The following is a 15,884-nucleotide window of genomic DNA, read 5'->3' as shown; positions in this document are numbered from 1 at the left end:
CCAAAGTACAAATACAAGAGAAAAGGAAACTAACCATCCTAAGGATCCCCTAACAACAGTGTCAGATGATCCGGCTGCTGGCACGTACTTCCTTCGGATACGTCGAATCTCAAACTCAAAGGATGTCTTCATCTGAGCCTTCTCAAGGACAAGCTAATCAACAATCTTCTTCCAAGCACTAGAAGGCTGAGGCATACTAGAGGAAGATGGACCCTCTGACTCTCTCTGTTTCTTTATTACTCGGTCTTAAAGAAGTTCAATAAGCGGGTCTTTATCCTTTGACTCAAGCTGCAACTCCTCATGCTTTTGGCTCAAAGCATGGAACCACTCTTCCCATATGTCCTTCTCTTGCTTCATCTTGGCGAGTGCGTCTTCCAACTCCTTTATGTCTTGGTTAGGGAGAGTTGATGGCTCAGCCACAACCAAAGACATAGGTCTTTCACAAGCATACGACATCTTCAACTCCAAAGCTCTCCTTCACCCAAGTAGTGTAAGCTTCCAAAGCTACACAGTCTCGCGGACCAAGCTCAGATCTTCCTTTCCTATGCATATTATGCCAAGCATGTACCATCTTCTACTTCAAATGTTGGGGATCTTTACCCTCTTGATAGAATAAACCTTCTAACTGAGTGTTAATAGGTTTATCTCTCAAGGGGAACCAAAGTTGACGATGAGCCAAAGCAGGGTTGTAGTCGCTTCCTCCTTGTGTACCAATGAGAGGCACATTAGAGAATTCACCACAACTGTCAATAATGTCCACACTATTTAATGCAGAATCATACCAAACAATATCATCATTAGTGAGGGACATAAGTCTTTGAGACCACCGTGGACATTGTTTGATCTCCATAAAAAGCAGGCGTCTAAGGCAAGTGTGAAATAAACCACTTGTACAGAAGAGGAACACAACACACAATAGTCCCACCACCTTTAGAATTACTCAAATGAAAAGAGAAATACATATCACCCAACAGAGTATGCACAATATTCCCAATCCAGAAGATTCTAATGGCGTTAGCATCAACAAAACCGTTAATGTTAGGGAACAAAGTTAAACCATATATGAGCAACACAAAGATGACTTCAAAAGCGTCCACACTACTGGCTTGAGCAAAGACAGTAGCTTTCCCAATGAGAAACTCAGAAGTCAATCCAAACATTCCTCCTTTCTTCGCCCAATGAGCCTCAATCTCATACTTCTTCAAATGAATGGCTTCAGCTATGATATGAGATCTGGGAATCTCCTTCAATCCACTAAAAGGAAACTTGTCAGAAATAGGTATTCCCAAGAGATGGGTGTACTCCTCTAACATAGGCACAAGCTGATAGTCAGGAAAAGTGAAGCAACGGTAGAGAGGGTCATAAAACTAAACCAACACACTCAAGAGTCCTTCTACCACATCAGTAGTTAACACAGATAGAAGCTTCCCATGACGTTGTTTGAAGTCCAAGCGATCTAATACAAAATATGACAACTTCCTTAGCTCTTTCAAATCAGGACATCTGAAACTGTACTTCTTAGTGGTCCTTCGTCCATAATCTATGGTCTAAAAATATTTGCAAACAATACCTCAGTTCCTTAAAATTATTTTCGTGTGATGAATGCTATGATGTGCATGAATGCATGAATTCAACAATCACAAATAAGGGATCACACACAAGGGAATCACAATCAAAGGTCAAGGGATGAATCAAGTCATTGTCAAGATCAATCATCCGTTTTGGTGTATTATGGTTTTCACCTTATCAACACCCAAGTTCCATTGGTATTGACAAGACTTGATTGAATCAACCAAGAATAAAAGGGTTTATCGTGAGTAACGAGCATGAAGTCAGGTTAAGAACCATCCCAAAGGAGTGTACTAAGGATAACAACCTATAGATCATGTTCTAAAAAGTTCCCAGAGTCTTAATTCCATCTATCGAATATTATAGGTTAGGATGACTGACTCATCAACCTATAATATTCTCAAGAGGAACTCGTCTGAGTGTAGTATCGCGTAACAACTGTTATCATATCTACACCTGAACAGCCTCCGCACTATGTCCTAAATATGCCAAGTTGGGTTAAATGTTCTACGGTTCTCGACTTCTCGAACCCCGAATCAGAGAAAGTAACGCCTAACCACAAATAACTTGTGTGAAATCAATAGCTCCAAAAGAGTCTCCATTGAGTAGATGGGTCTCAAGCCAACTTGTTAAGGGCTACTCTACACAAGTCGAACATGACTATACCATCCTCCTATCTTAATTACTCTAGAGTTCGGGTTAGAACTTATCTCACCATTAAGAGATCACCAAGCACAACAAGCAGATTATATCACACAAACAAATATACAAACATCAAATATACAAATATATTCACATAAAAAGTAGGCTAAACCCACTGAGGACTACTCCCCAATAGAGTCTCCATTTAATTTTTGTAGCGGTAAATTCATGACCATCAAGCTATGGATAAACTTGACGTCAATAAAACCAGAGTCGCCACCGTCCTTTTATTGTTTCCAAAGGAAAAGGGAAAAGTAAGAACAAAACCCAAAGATAAGAAGTTTTCAAATCAAAACTAATAAAATGCCAGAGATTACAGGTAAGGGGGTTGGTTACACAGAGGGAAGGTGTCAGCACCCAAAGTGTCCTAGGTACTCCTAGGGAGCCCTTTTTATGTGTGTATGTGTTTTTGGTATAAAAGATGTTTGCAATAAATAGAGTTTGGGGATGAGAAAGGAATTCATTAATTATATTTTTGTGTTTGACAAGACCTTCGGACTTGTGCCTACGTACCAACATAAAAATGAGGGATCAAAACCTCGTAGTTCGTGGTATCAATTTCGAAATGAGATGATTGCTTTTAATCAAAAGTTAAGTTTAAAAGAGGCACAAAAGGCCCGAAAGTTTGAATGAGTGTTAGTTCTTTTTGTATTTTGAAATTTTAAGTCAATGTGGTTAAGTTCATTTACAAGGTTGATTTAAGAAAAGAGTTTTTAAAAAAAGCAATGGCATAAGGCCAAAGTTTCTAGTTTGCAATAAAGTCTAAGTTTTGAAATCACAAGCAAAGAAAGTTTTTGAAAAGGGGGAGAATTTTGAAATTTAAGAAGTGGGAGGAGATGAAGAGGCTATACTAAGCATAAAATTAAAAGTTAAGAGTTTAAAAGATCTGACCAATGGGATGCAATCCAACAGACAAGAATGTCATATAGAAAACCCACTTTCCCTTTAGACTTTGAATCAAGCAACAATCAGGAAGCAATTAGCAATATGAAAAGCCAGGCATCAATTAAATATGGCCACGTCTAAGCAGACAAATCCATAGCTAACAGTCTTCTTTGTCTTCTCATGTAATCAGATGAAATACTTCTTGGTTTTTGCTCAAAATAAGGTGTAGCATGAGATCAAAATAATAGTTGCATCAAGACCATGATGCAGATGAACTCAAGCGGATCCCAATACTTGCATCAGATGAAAGCTCAAATCATAATAACTCGGTCTCAGAAATGTTGGCATTGGCCATGTCCTTTTGCATATGGAATGCTGCCTAATTCTAAGTCCAAAAGCTCAGCTCAAATCCAACAGTCCACACAAACATTTTTTAGGGTTTTTGTTGTTTATTAAGTATTTTAAGATCCTAAGACCATAAACACAAACAAAATACACGACACAAATATATACAATCACAATATATGGCTCAAATGAGCAAAATGAAAATGATATAAACATGAACAATTTAAATGCTATGTAAATAACAAATGAAAGGTAAATGACTTGAATTTAAATTGCATAAATTAAATAACTTGAAAGTAAAAGCAATATTAATACAAGTTAATCAAATGTTAGTTGATTAGATGTTAGCGATGTTTTTCTTTTCAATTGATTAAGTCATTCTTTGGAGAACACTCAACCATCTATTCACAAGCATGAATCCTTGAAACAAGACATCTTGCAAAGGAAGGAAAAAAGGTCAAGTTTCCATACAATCCCATAAAAGATGGGAGACTTACAATCTCACTTACTACAATGCTATACCTTTAGGGTCAAAATTTAGCTATATGTTAAGCAGTCGTAATTGGACTTATGTAGAAGTCACAACTATCTGAGACCGGGCAATAAAAATTTAGGTGCTAATGCATGTTATAGATTTGGTATAATGAACCAAAATTCTAAAACATGTTGTCGCTACCGGGATTTCACGATAACGAAACCGGGACTAAAGAGAATGCCAAAGAGAGGCAAAGTTAGAAGAGTCGCCACCGAATTTTATTTAGTTTACCTCTATCGGAGAGGAGAGGGGAAATAGTCGATAAAACCCTCAGAAAAGAGACGCGCACGGGAAGCGCTGTAAAGGAGAATAAGGAATCGGTCTCGCAACCGAGATTTGGGTTTGGAAGTCGGTTATATAAGGGGAAGGTGTTAGCACCCCTTACGTCCATGGTACTCCATGGGAACCATTTGGGTTGTTTTACATACATGGGATTTATCTATTATTGTTTTATTTTCAAAAGAATGTGTGAAAAGAAGGGGGGTGTTTTTGTTCTTATAGCGCTCGCCAAGGATTGTGGCCCTTGTGCCTACGTATCACTCATTCGGGGATGAGGAATCAGAGCTCCGTAGTTCGGAGTAGAAAATATTTGTGTGTTGGTTGATTTTACCTTTGAAAAAAGGGTTTTCGGGATGATGCCCTAAGGCACAAAAAAGAGTTTGATGAGTTATATTGTTTTTACCTTGAATAAGGGTTTTATGAAAGAATGCTTGTGATTATATTGTACTAAATTCTATGGGCGGAGGTGATTATTCTAGACAACAAGTCAAGCGTCTTGCGTCCAAAATAAAACAAAGTAAGGATAGGAATGCTCCATTCTCACTCATTCTCCACCACTTAAGGCTCATGGCGCACAATAATAATCGTAATTATTAAGTATTTTTGAATTTGGCTAAGAAAATGCCACTTGACGTTGAATCAAGGGTTTATTTTATTTTGATTATGAAATTTGGCTTATGCAACATGAATGCAAAGTAACCAACAAGAAATTAAAAAGTCTCATTGTAAGGTAGCCCAAGAGAAAGCCTTTTGTGTGCAAAAGTGACCTAAGCTAAACAAAGGATAATGGTCTTACAAACATGTCCCCCTAAGGTGGTGCCATGATGCCATTCTTACAACATGAATGTAAGTTACAAATAAAATCCAACATTTACAAAGTATCACAAAGATAAGGGAAAGGCCTCCAAGCAAGGGTCCTAAAATGAAATCCTCTAGGTCCAAGTTGATTAAGAGTGTAATGAATATTTTTGTCTTATCATTTTATCATGTTTTTGTTGTTTGTAATGTTTGATGATAATAAAATAAATAACAAGTAAATAAACATGCATGATGAATTTGTACAATGATGATGATGATGAGTACTTTAATGTAATGACATAAATGTAAATTACAAGAAAAAGAAACAATATCACAATAATAATGATTAGTGAATATAAATGATATAAAACAAATATAAGTCAATAATACCAAAATCACAATAACAAAGGTTAATGACAAACATAATTAATGAAGGAAATTAGTGGTTAGTAATATGTACAAAAATGAATATTTTTAAGACTATTTTCTTAGGCCAAGAAGACTTAAAATATGACATATTAAGGGATAGCTTATCATTGATGCAAAGTATTGAAGATGATTAAAAAATCAACTAACAATAGATTTGTAACAAAGAAAGTTATACAACCTTAAGTCCATCTATTAAAAAATTTTAAAAAAAGTGATTTGTTCTCTTTCTTTTATTTTTATTCCTCTTTTATTTAACAAGATAATAAGGTAGTAAATAAATTAGCATAATGTAAATGATATAGTTAGATAACAATAAACATAAACATAAAATAAATTGCAAAAAAATAAAGTGCAATAATATAAATGTTAGGAGTTAGTAATTAGTAGTTAGTAACAATAAGTAAATGGATTAGAAAGTTAATGTAAAGACATGGTTTCATTTATGCTTCAAATGACCCAAATATGGTTAAAATAGAGGCAATCTATCAATGCCTCAAAATATCATGAATGATCTATTGATCAACCATAGATAGGTTTGAAACATTGAACATTTAATCAACTCTAAACAACCATGGTCAAGATCTAATAGACCTCATCAACCAAACAAACACAACAACAAGTCCATAATAAAAGAAAATGATAACACACACAAAGCAACCACAAAAAGGTGAAAAAAGATAGTAAGAGTAAAAAATCTTTAAAAAAGGGTGAGTAAACCAAAGTGAATCCTTTTTTTGCAAGCTTGAATCTAAACCATCTCAAAAGACCAACCAAGAACAAACAACCATTTTTAATCAAAAAAAGGAAACAAAAAGTTAAAGAGTTTAAGTTAAAATCATTACCCACAAAAATGTGAAAAAAGCTAGGTAGAAATGGTGTTGAGCTTGAATGTGAAGTGAGGGGTTTGGGATGAAAATATTTATGGTGAAAGTTTAGTAAATGGGTTGGGTTATGAGTGTTAGAGAGTGATAAATTTTGAGGAAAAAATGTGAAATGAAAAAAAGTTGGTGGTGGTGACTTTTGGGAAGGAAAGGTTTTTTTTGGGTTTTGATTTAGGTTTGGAGAAGAGGAGTTGAATGATATTTTTTCATCATTTTTGGGGGCTAGAAAGCATGAAAAATGAAGGGAAATGGTGCATCTATTTATAGGGAAAGTTAGTGGGAAAATGGGGGGAACCAAATACCCTTTGTGCAAAAAAGGCTCTCTTTTTTTGGAGTGTGCAAGGCAAAATCCGGTGTCCCCCCTTTTCCTCTTTTTTTTTTTTAAATCGTGCCTTGATCCCATGCAATATGTATTTGGTTATGAAAGTTAATATAATTATGATGAGGAGATAATGAAAGCATGCAGTTGCAGTAGGGCCATGGATCAAATGAAAGTTGTATCGAAGTAGGGTGAATTTCGGGGTATGACACCTGCCCCTATTTAATCTTCTTGAACCTGAATGTTTAGATAGCAACGGCTTCCACACATCCAAGGTAAGAGAGGATTAAATAAATAAAAATATCCAGAAATTCAACCTGCTGGGAATGAAATGAATGTGATATGAAGTGATGGGTATTTGTGAAGATTGTTCATGTGGTGGAAAATAAATTTGATATGAAATCATCTGTTGAGGATAGTTTATGGTATCATGTGGGGAGGACATGGGTCAGATGTATGATGGTTATGTCATGATGTGTATGATATGCAATGTATGTTATGGTGTACGCAGAATACCGAAGTATGCTCGGGCTGCTGGGGTATGCAAATGCACGGCCTATAGATTGTGCCAAATATGATTGGGCTTTAGTGGAACTTTTCGTTTCAGAGGGAAAAATCATGCATGAAGTGATGCATGCAATGCATGTGGACTGCAACTGGGTATTTGGATTTTTATAGGGATTTTTGTTTCCAATGAGGGATCATCATCAAATGGTTGATGGAAAAGGGTGTCATCATCAAAGGGTTGATGGAAAGGTAATTTGTCTTCGTCAAAGGGTTGACGGAAAGGTAATTTGTCTTCGTCAAAGGGTTGACGAAAAGGTAATTTGTCTTCGTCAAAGGGTTGACGGAAAGAAACTGTTGTAAAATGTCGTCATCAGAGGGCTGCTGGAAATTTTTTGTCATCGTCAAAGGGTTGACGGAAAGGTAATTTGTCTTCGTCAAAGGGTTGACGGAAAGGTAATTTGTCTTCGTCAAAGGGTTGATGGAAAGGTAATTTGTCTTCTTCAAAGGGTTGACGGAAAAGAGTTTGTCATTGTCAAAGGGTTGACGGAAAGGTAATTTGTCTTCGTCAAAGGGTTGACGGAAAGGTAATTTGTCTTCTTCAAAGGGTTGACAGAAAGAAACTGTTGTAAAATGTCATCATCAGAGGGTTGATGAAAAAAAAAGTTTATCATCGTCAAAGGGTTGACAGAAAGGTAATTCCTCTTCGTCAAAGAGTTGATGGAAAGGTAATTTGTCTTCGTCAAAGGGTTGACGGAAAGAAACTGTTGTAAAACATCGTCATCAGAGGGTTGATGAAAAAAGGTTTATTGGGGAAAATTCCTAACAACGGTTGGGAAATTCCGAACTCTGACGAGTTAATTTGAGTAAGTTAAGGAGATACTCATGATGTGATGTTATGTATGCCAATGCATGTTTGGGCTTACATGGGGAATATATGAAATGCATGGTCTGCAAGTTATTCCAAGCATGTTTGGGCTTTGCGGAGGAGTGTGTTTAGGGAATGCCAATGGTGATTGGGCTTAAAAAGGGTGATTGGGTGAATCGTATTGACTTTCCGATACTTGAGAAATTGAAGTTCGACGTCCAAGCAGGCGCTGGATGTAATGTTTTGGAATTCCCATTGGGGGGAGAACTGATCGGCTTAGTCCAAAGAACTATGTGGCACCCTTGAGTTGGAAATGCGTTTTGACTACCTTTAGCAAAATTCTAGAAAGAATATAATTCGATATTGTCTTCCTTATAGTTTTTTTTTTGAAAAACAAAAAGGTCTTTTAATCGAAAATTTCCCATGTAATCTTATTTAGAGAAAGGTCATATTTCGCAGACAAAGCAGGAAAAGTAAAAATATGGAACATATGTGAGGGAACTTGATTTTTATTGACAAGTGATTCCACAAGTAGGGAATTTTGTACAAAGGAAAGCAATTCCTAAAAGAGGTGATTGCGAAAGGAAAATGATAATTGTAATGGCAATGAAACATTTTGAGTTTCCACCAAATTCTAACTCTGCTATAGTCTTCATGCCTTTGGTCGTCCTTTGATCTTGCCTTTTTTGAAGGAGGGTGATAGGATTGGCTTGCTTGGGACCCACATAATTGACCTGTCAGGGAATGAAGAAGGATTCCTTACGGGATGCAGCCTCTTGCTCTTATTAAATCCCTAATTTTTGCCTAGATCGCCCTTTCGGGTTTTAGTCTACCGGGATACCCATTTTTGCATAAGTTGCCCTTTCGGGTTTTCAACATATCGGGCTATATATTTTATTTTTTAAGCATAGTATTTTTTGACTGCATCCGCATTCACCGGGGATGGAAGATCTTCACCATCCATAGTTGCAAGGATCAAGGCTCCTCCTGAGAAGACCTTTCTTACAACATACGGACCTTCGTAGTTTGGCATCCATTTTCCCCTTGGGTCAGTATGGATTGGAAGAATCTTCTTCAATACGAGGTCTTCGGTCTTTAGGCTACGGGGGAAAACCTTTTTGTCATGTGCTCTCTTGATGCGCTTTTGATAAAGTTGGCCATGGCAGATGGTTGCTAAGCGCTTCTCATCAATGAGGTTTAGTTGGTCAAATCGAGCTTGTACCCACTCAGACTCATCAAGCTTAACATCTGTCAAAATCCTTAAGGAAGGAATCTCTACTTTGACCGGTAAGACTGCATCCATTCCGCACACAAGGGAGAAGGGAGTTGCCCCAGTGGAAGTGCGTACGGAAGTACGATAGCCGTGTAATGCAAATGGGAGCATTTCGTGCCAACCTTTGTAGGTTTCCACCATCTTTTGCACGATCTTTTTGATATTTTTGTTAGCTGCCTCAACAACGCCATTCATCTTAGGCCTATAAGGTGATGAGTTGTGGTGGTCGGTCTTGAAATTTTGGCATAGCTCTTTCATCATTTTATTATTGAGGTTAGATCCATTATCAGTAATGATCTTGTTGGGGACCCCATAACGGCAGATGATTTCTTTCTTGAGGAATCGGGCCACCACTTGTCTGGTAACATTGGCGTACGAGGCTGCTTCTACCCGCTTTGTGAAATAGTCAATGGCTACAAGGATGAAGCGGTGTCCGTTCGAGGCAGTTGGCTCTATGCGTCCGATCACGTCAATGCCCCACATGGCGAAAGGCCAAGGTGATGTTAGGACGTTGAGAGGCGTTGGCGACACATGGATCTTATCAGCATAGATCTGGCACTTGTGGCAGGTTTGGACGTGGCGATGACAGTCAATCTCCATAGTCTCCAGTAATATCTAGCCCTTATTATTTTCTTCACCATAGTACTCTCACTAGCATGCGTCCCAAAGGATCCTTCATGAATTTCCATTATAATTTGGTTTGCTTCTTGCTTGTTCACACATCTAAGCAAAACAGAATCATAATTTCTCTTGTATAATACCCCTCCGCTTAAGAAAAATTTGGATGACAATTTTCGAAGATACTTCTTGTCGGTGATAGATGCGTCCGCAGGATACTCTTGGTTCTCTAAGAATTTCATGATGTCATGGAACCAAGGATGACCGTCAGCTTCGTCTTCTGCTGCCAGACAGTAAGCAGGTTCGTCCAAGTAGTTCAGGTGAAAGGATGGCGCTTCGTTCTTCCATTTAACTTTAAACATGGATGCCAAAGTCGCCAAAGCGTCAGCTAGCTGATTCTCTTCTCGAGGGATGTAGTGGAATGTAATTTCATCGAAATAGGGGACTAGTTTCAAGACATGCTCTTTGTAAGGAATGAGCTTATGGTCTCTAGTATCCCAATCTCCCTTGACTTGGCTGATTACCAAGGTTGAGTCCCCATAAACTTCCAGGATTTTGATTCTAAGATCGATAGCAGCTTCAATACCAAAGATACAAGCCTCGTATTTGGCCATATTGTTTGTACATTCAAAACATAATCGGGCGGTGAAGGGGAGGTGGAAATTAGTTGGAGAAGTGATTACTGCCCCAATGTCATTGCCATGAGCGTTAGAAGCTCCATCAAAAACCATGGTCCATCGGGATCCAGGCTCGGGTCCTTCCTCGGGACCGGGGATGTTGCAATCCCTAATCAACATGATATCCTCGTCGGGGAATTCGAAACACATAGATTGATAGTCCTCCAAGGGTTGTTGTGCAAGATAATCAGACAATACACTCCCTTTGATGGCCTTTTGAGTGACATGTTGGATATCGTACTCGGTCAGAGCCATTTGCCATCGGGCTACTCTACCAGTTAGAGCCGGCTTCTCGAAGATGTATTTGACAGGATCCATCTTAGAGATCAACAATGTCGTATGAGTGAGCATGTATTGTCTTAAAATTTTGGCAGCCCATGCTAGTGCCCAACAAGTCTATCAAGCATCGAATACCTACTCTCGCAATCAGTGAACTTCTTGCTCAAATAGTATATTGCATGCTCTTTTCTACCAGTCTCGTCATGTTGGCCAAGGACACAACCCATTGATCCTTCAAGAACGGTGAGATACATGATTAATGGTCTACCAGGTACAGGAGGCATCAACACAGGAGGCTCTTGCAAATATTCCTTTATTTTCTCAAATGCGCCTTGGCAGTCATCGTTCCAAATGATGGCTTAATCCTTTCGAAGAAGTTTGAAGATTGGATCACAAGTGGCAGTGAGGTGAGATATGAACCTAGCAATGTAATTCAATCTACCTAGGAATCCTCGGACGTCCTTCTTGGTTTTGGGTGCAGGCATAGCTTGTATGGCCTTTACTTTCTCGGGATCTACTTCGATGCCACGCTGACTGACGATAAAACCTAACAATTTGCCGGATCTTACCCCAAATGTGCATTTGTTGTGATTAAGCCTCAATTTGAACTTCCTCAGCCTCTCAAACAGCTTTTCTATATTGACAAGGTGTTCTTCTTCGGTTTGAGACTTGGCTATCATGTCGTCGACGTAGACCTCAATCTCTTTATGAATCATATCGTGAAAGAGAGTGACCATGGCTCGTTGGTATCTGGCGCCGACGTTCTTCAATCCAAAAGGCATCACCTTGTAGAAGAAGGTGCCCCATGGTGTTATGAAAGTGGTTTTCTCCATATCTTCTTGAGCCATGCGGATCTGGTTATAACCGGAGAAACCATCCATAAAAGAGAAAACAGAGAACTGGGCAGTATTATCTACTAGCACGTCAATGTGTGGCAGTGGAAAGTCATCTTTGGGAATTGCTCTATTTAGATTTCTGTAATCTATGCACATTCTTACTTTGCCATCCTTCTTAGGTACAGTCACAATGTTAACTATCCATTAAGGATAATTGGAGACCGCTAGGAAGCCGGCGTTGAGCTACTTTTGTACCTCCTCCTTGATTTTCATAGCCATGTCGGGACGGGTCCTTCGTAGTTTTTTCTTTATTGGAGGGCATTCTTCTTTAAGGGGTAGATGATGGACCACAATGTCAGTATCGAGGCCGGGCATATCTTGGTATGACCATGCAAACACATCTTTGTATTTCTTCAAGAGCTCAATCAATTTTGTCTTCACCTCGTGTTGTAGAGCGGAGCCGACTCAGACTTCTTTTGCTTCCTCATCTGTCCCAAGGTTAATTACTTCCACTAATTCTTCGTGCGGCTGGATGACTTTTTCCTCTTGCTTGAGCAGCCTTGCCAATTCTTCTGGGAGTTCGACCTCTTCCTCACACTCTTCATCAGCTTGATTAATCGGGTTGTCAAAGTTGTATGAGACTGTAGCAGAATTGTCATTGGTGGTTGTCGAGATTGATCTGCATGATTTAAGGTTCACACTTTTATTGGTATGAAAGAAAGGATGAAAGAAAGGGGGTGTCCATCCTTTATGATTGTTAGGGTGTCTTTAAGAGATGCCATGGGAGATTCGGCATCTTTTGATTCACCCGTTGCTGGGCAAACCATTTCAACATTGATAACTTCAAATGATTGGAATGGGACTTCCCTTATCTCCCCTTCTCCCTCAACGTATCTGAAAGATGCGAGGTGACTTACCACAATGTCCTCCTCACCCTCAACAACAACAAGCTTATCATCAGCTAAGAATTTCAATTTTTGGTGGAGCATTGAAGTGACTGCACCAGCTGAATGGATCCAAGCCCTTCCAAGCAGACAACTGTAGGCTGGATAGATATCCAGTACGAAGAAGTGATAAGGAAAATATGGGGACCAATATTCATAGGAAAATTCACCTCACCGATTACAGTCCTTCTAGTCCCATCAAATTCTCTTACTATAAGCTCACTCGGCTTCATTACGAGTCCTTCAATAGTTAGTTTAGCAAAGGAGCTCTTAGGCATCACATTGAGGGAAGACCCAGTGTCTACCAAAACTCTTGATAGGACTGTGTCCACACACTCAATGGAAATATGGAGAGCCTTGTTATGATTCCTCCCCTCGGCGGTAAGCTCTTCATCACTGAAACCTAAGCTTAAGCTAGTAGCGATATTGTTAACTACTCCTTCAAACTGACAAACAGATATCTCTTGTGGTACGTGAGCTGTCCTCAGAAACTTTACCAAAGCCTCCCTATGGGCCTCCGAGCACATCAATAGAGACAACATTGAGATCTTCGAGGGTGTCTGGTTAAGCTGATCAACTACCCGATAATCGCTCTTCTTGATGATGCGTAAGAACTCGTCTACTTCACTTGAAGGTGCGGGGTCTTGTCTTTGCTGAGCGCCATCAATTTGTTTGCCTTTGTCTAAAGTTGAAGGATTGATAGTTCCCATTGGAGTGGGCGTCGGCGCAAATATCCTTCCACTTCTCGTGACTCCGCTAGTGCCAGTGATATTGATCATTGGGTCACTAGACTTCAACGGTTCTTCTTGCACCTTCTGACCATGAATGTAGACTGAGGTGTCATACATCCATGGGACTGCCTTGGTGTCAACATATGGGAATGGTGTGGGAACTGTTATTATGATTGGAGTAACAGGATTTGTCGATAGAGTTAACTGAGAGAAGTCATATGGAATTTACAGAGGAAGGACTTCATCGTATGGTATCTCGAGGGTAGACACATCTTCCTTTGTGGACAGACAGTCTACCACCAAGATCCATTGGTTCATTAATTGTTGTATGATAGACTTCAATGTTCCACATTGTTGCGGGTTAATCAGACAGTGTTCACAGTAATTACCACAGATGGGAAAGACATTATTCTTCATTAAAGAATTCTTGATCTCGACGAGTGGTGTTTTTAACTCGTCCACACAGGACATCAATTTCCTTCCATTGTCAGCTTCCATCATATTCACCGATGCATTGTTGTGAGGGGGCATCGGGTTATTATTCACATTCGGCCTCTTGGGGGCGAACGTGATTGCCTTAGAGTCAATAAGATCTTGAACCTTGTACTTTAATGCTTTACAATTCTCGATCGAATACCCAGGAGCGCCAGAATGAAATTCACAACGGGCATTTGCATCATAACCGGGAGGAAGAACCGCTGGTGGGGGTCCTAACTCCCTTAGTTGCACAAGTGATCCTCTCAATAAATATGGTAGAATGTGGCTATAAGGCATGGGAACTGGGTCAAATCTTCTCTCGGGATTTCGCATCCTTTGTTGTTGATATTGTGGTTGCTGATGTTGCGGTTGTTGTTGATACCGTTGTTGTTGTTGAGTTTGAACAGGAATTGCAAATGGTTGTTGTTGACTTGGTTGGACGGGAGCTATGGCAGCTACTTGTGGATAAGTGGGATTTCTTGTTCGAATGATGGAGGCAGCATTGGTCTCACCTTCTCGGTTTTTACCATAGGGAACAAAAGGTTTCTTCAATGCACTAGAAGTACTGGCAAAGTTCTGGATCTTTCCCATTTTAATCATATTTTCTATCCTTTCACCGGCTAAGACTAGGTCAGAAAAGCCTGAAGAGGTGCTCCCTACCATTCTATCAAGGTATGGACCTTGTAAGTTTCCCATAAACATGTCTACCAGTTCTCTTTCTAGCAATGTACCATAGCAGCTAATTCCCTCAACCGCTAGGCATACTCTTTGAAGGACTCCTCAGACCTCTGAGTCAAATTTTGCAACTGCGTGCGATTAGGTGCCATATCAGTGTTGTACTAATAGTGCTTGACGAATGCCTCGGCCATTTCCCTCCAGGTGTGAATATGGTTGCCCTCGAGTTGCATGTACCAATCCAAAGATGCCCCACTGAGGGAATCCTAGAAAAAATGCATTAGAAGTTGATCATTGCTGGAATAGGCAGCCATCTTTCGGCAGTATGCCCTAATGTATGTCATAGGGTCGCTATTTCCCTTATATTTTTCAAAGTCCGGAACTTTGAACTTGGCCGGAATGATGACCCCAGGTACTATGCACATTTCTGCCGCATCGAGGCCCAAAATGTCAGTGCTCCCCATTGCCTTGAGCTTTTCCTCGATAGCCTTTACCTTCCTCTCCACCTTGTTGGTTGCGGAACCGAAGGCGTCATCCTGAGAAGCGTCCCTTGGGCTGAAGAATGCATCAAGTTGGTTGTCTGTCTCAAGAGCATGAGGACGAGGATTATTGTTTAGAACACCTCCGGGTGCATTAATGTTAATTGGAGGATCAACTTGAGGAACTGGAGTCGGATTCTCGACCGTTTGAGGGGTAGGAGGATTGGTAGTACTGGCACGTTGATTCGTTTCTTCTTGCATTTTTGCAATAACCTCCTGGCCTCTTACGACTGCTTGAATAGTCTCCATCAATTGCCGCGTTTGGGACCGCATTTGGGATACTTCTTCCTGAAGGACAACTTGGTTCTCTTGAAGTTGCTCCATGACCGCTTGTCGACGTCCTCGTGTATCGTACCGAAAAGTCAGCTTTGGAGAGTGGTTTTAAAAAAAAAGGGTGGATGGATGAGTTTTTTTTTTGTTTTTGTGTTTCGAAAGATGCATATGATGCATGATTATTTTTTGTTAAAGCCAAGCTCTTTTTAGTTATTCATGTTTATTCATTGCAACAATTACTTGACGATTCTCGTTCACAATCATGAAATAGGAAAATACAATAGAGAAAAATCGCAACTTTCATTCATCCTTTGAAGGGAAAATAGACAACAATACATAGAAGTTGCAAAATACAAGTAATGGAAGCAAATAAACCAACTAGATATCCACCCTAAAAGTGACCCCTTGAGACTTGCGGAGAGCCTCAATGTCGGTGATGAGTTCGGCC

The 15,884-nt window shown here is 39.6% G+C and overlaps 1 protein-coding gene across 1 annotated transcript; it reads right to left on the bottom strand.

The window, feature by feature from the left end:
• Positions 1 to 14,890: 14,890 nt before the first annotated feature.
• On the bottom strand, positions 14,891 to 15,487 carry LOC127081116 (uncharacterized). The gene has a single exon (XM_051021400.1). The coding sequence runs from the start codon at positions 15,485 to 15,487 to the stop codon at positions 14,891 to 14,893; it is 597 nt and encodes a 198-aa protein (XP_050877357.1).
• Positions 15,488 to 15,884: the final 397 nt, after the last annotated feature.

This window comes from Lathyrus oleraceus, chromosome 5 (assembly GCF_024323335.1).
Source record: "Lathyrus oleraceus cultivar Zhongwan6 chromosome 5, CAAS_Psat_ZW6_1.0, whole genome shotgun sequence".
Classification (NCBI taxonomy): domain Eukaryota; kingdom Viridiplantae; phylum Streptophyta; class Magnoliopsida; order Fabales; family Fabaceae; genus Lathyrus; species Lathyrus oleraceus.
This window is presented reverse-complemented; position numbering and strand designations above follow the sequence as displayed.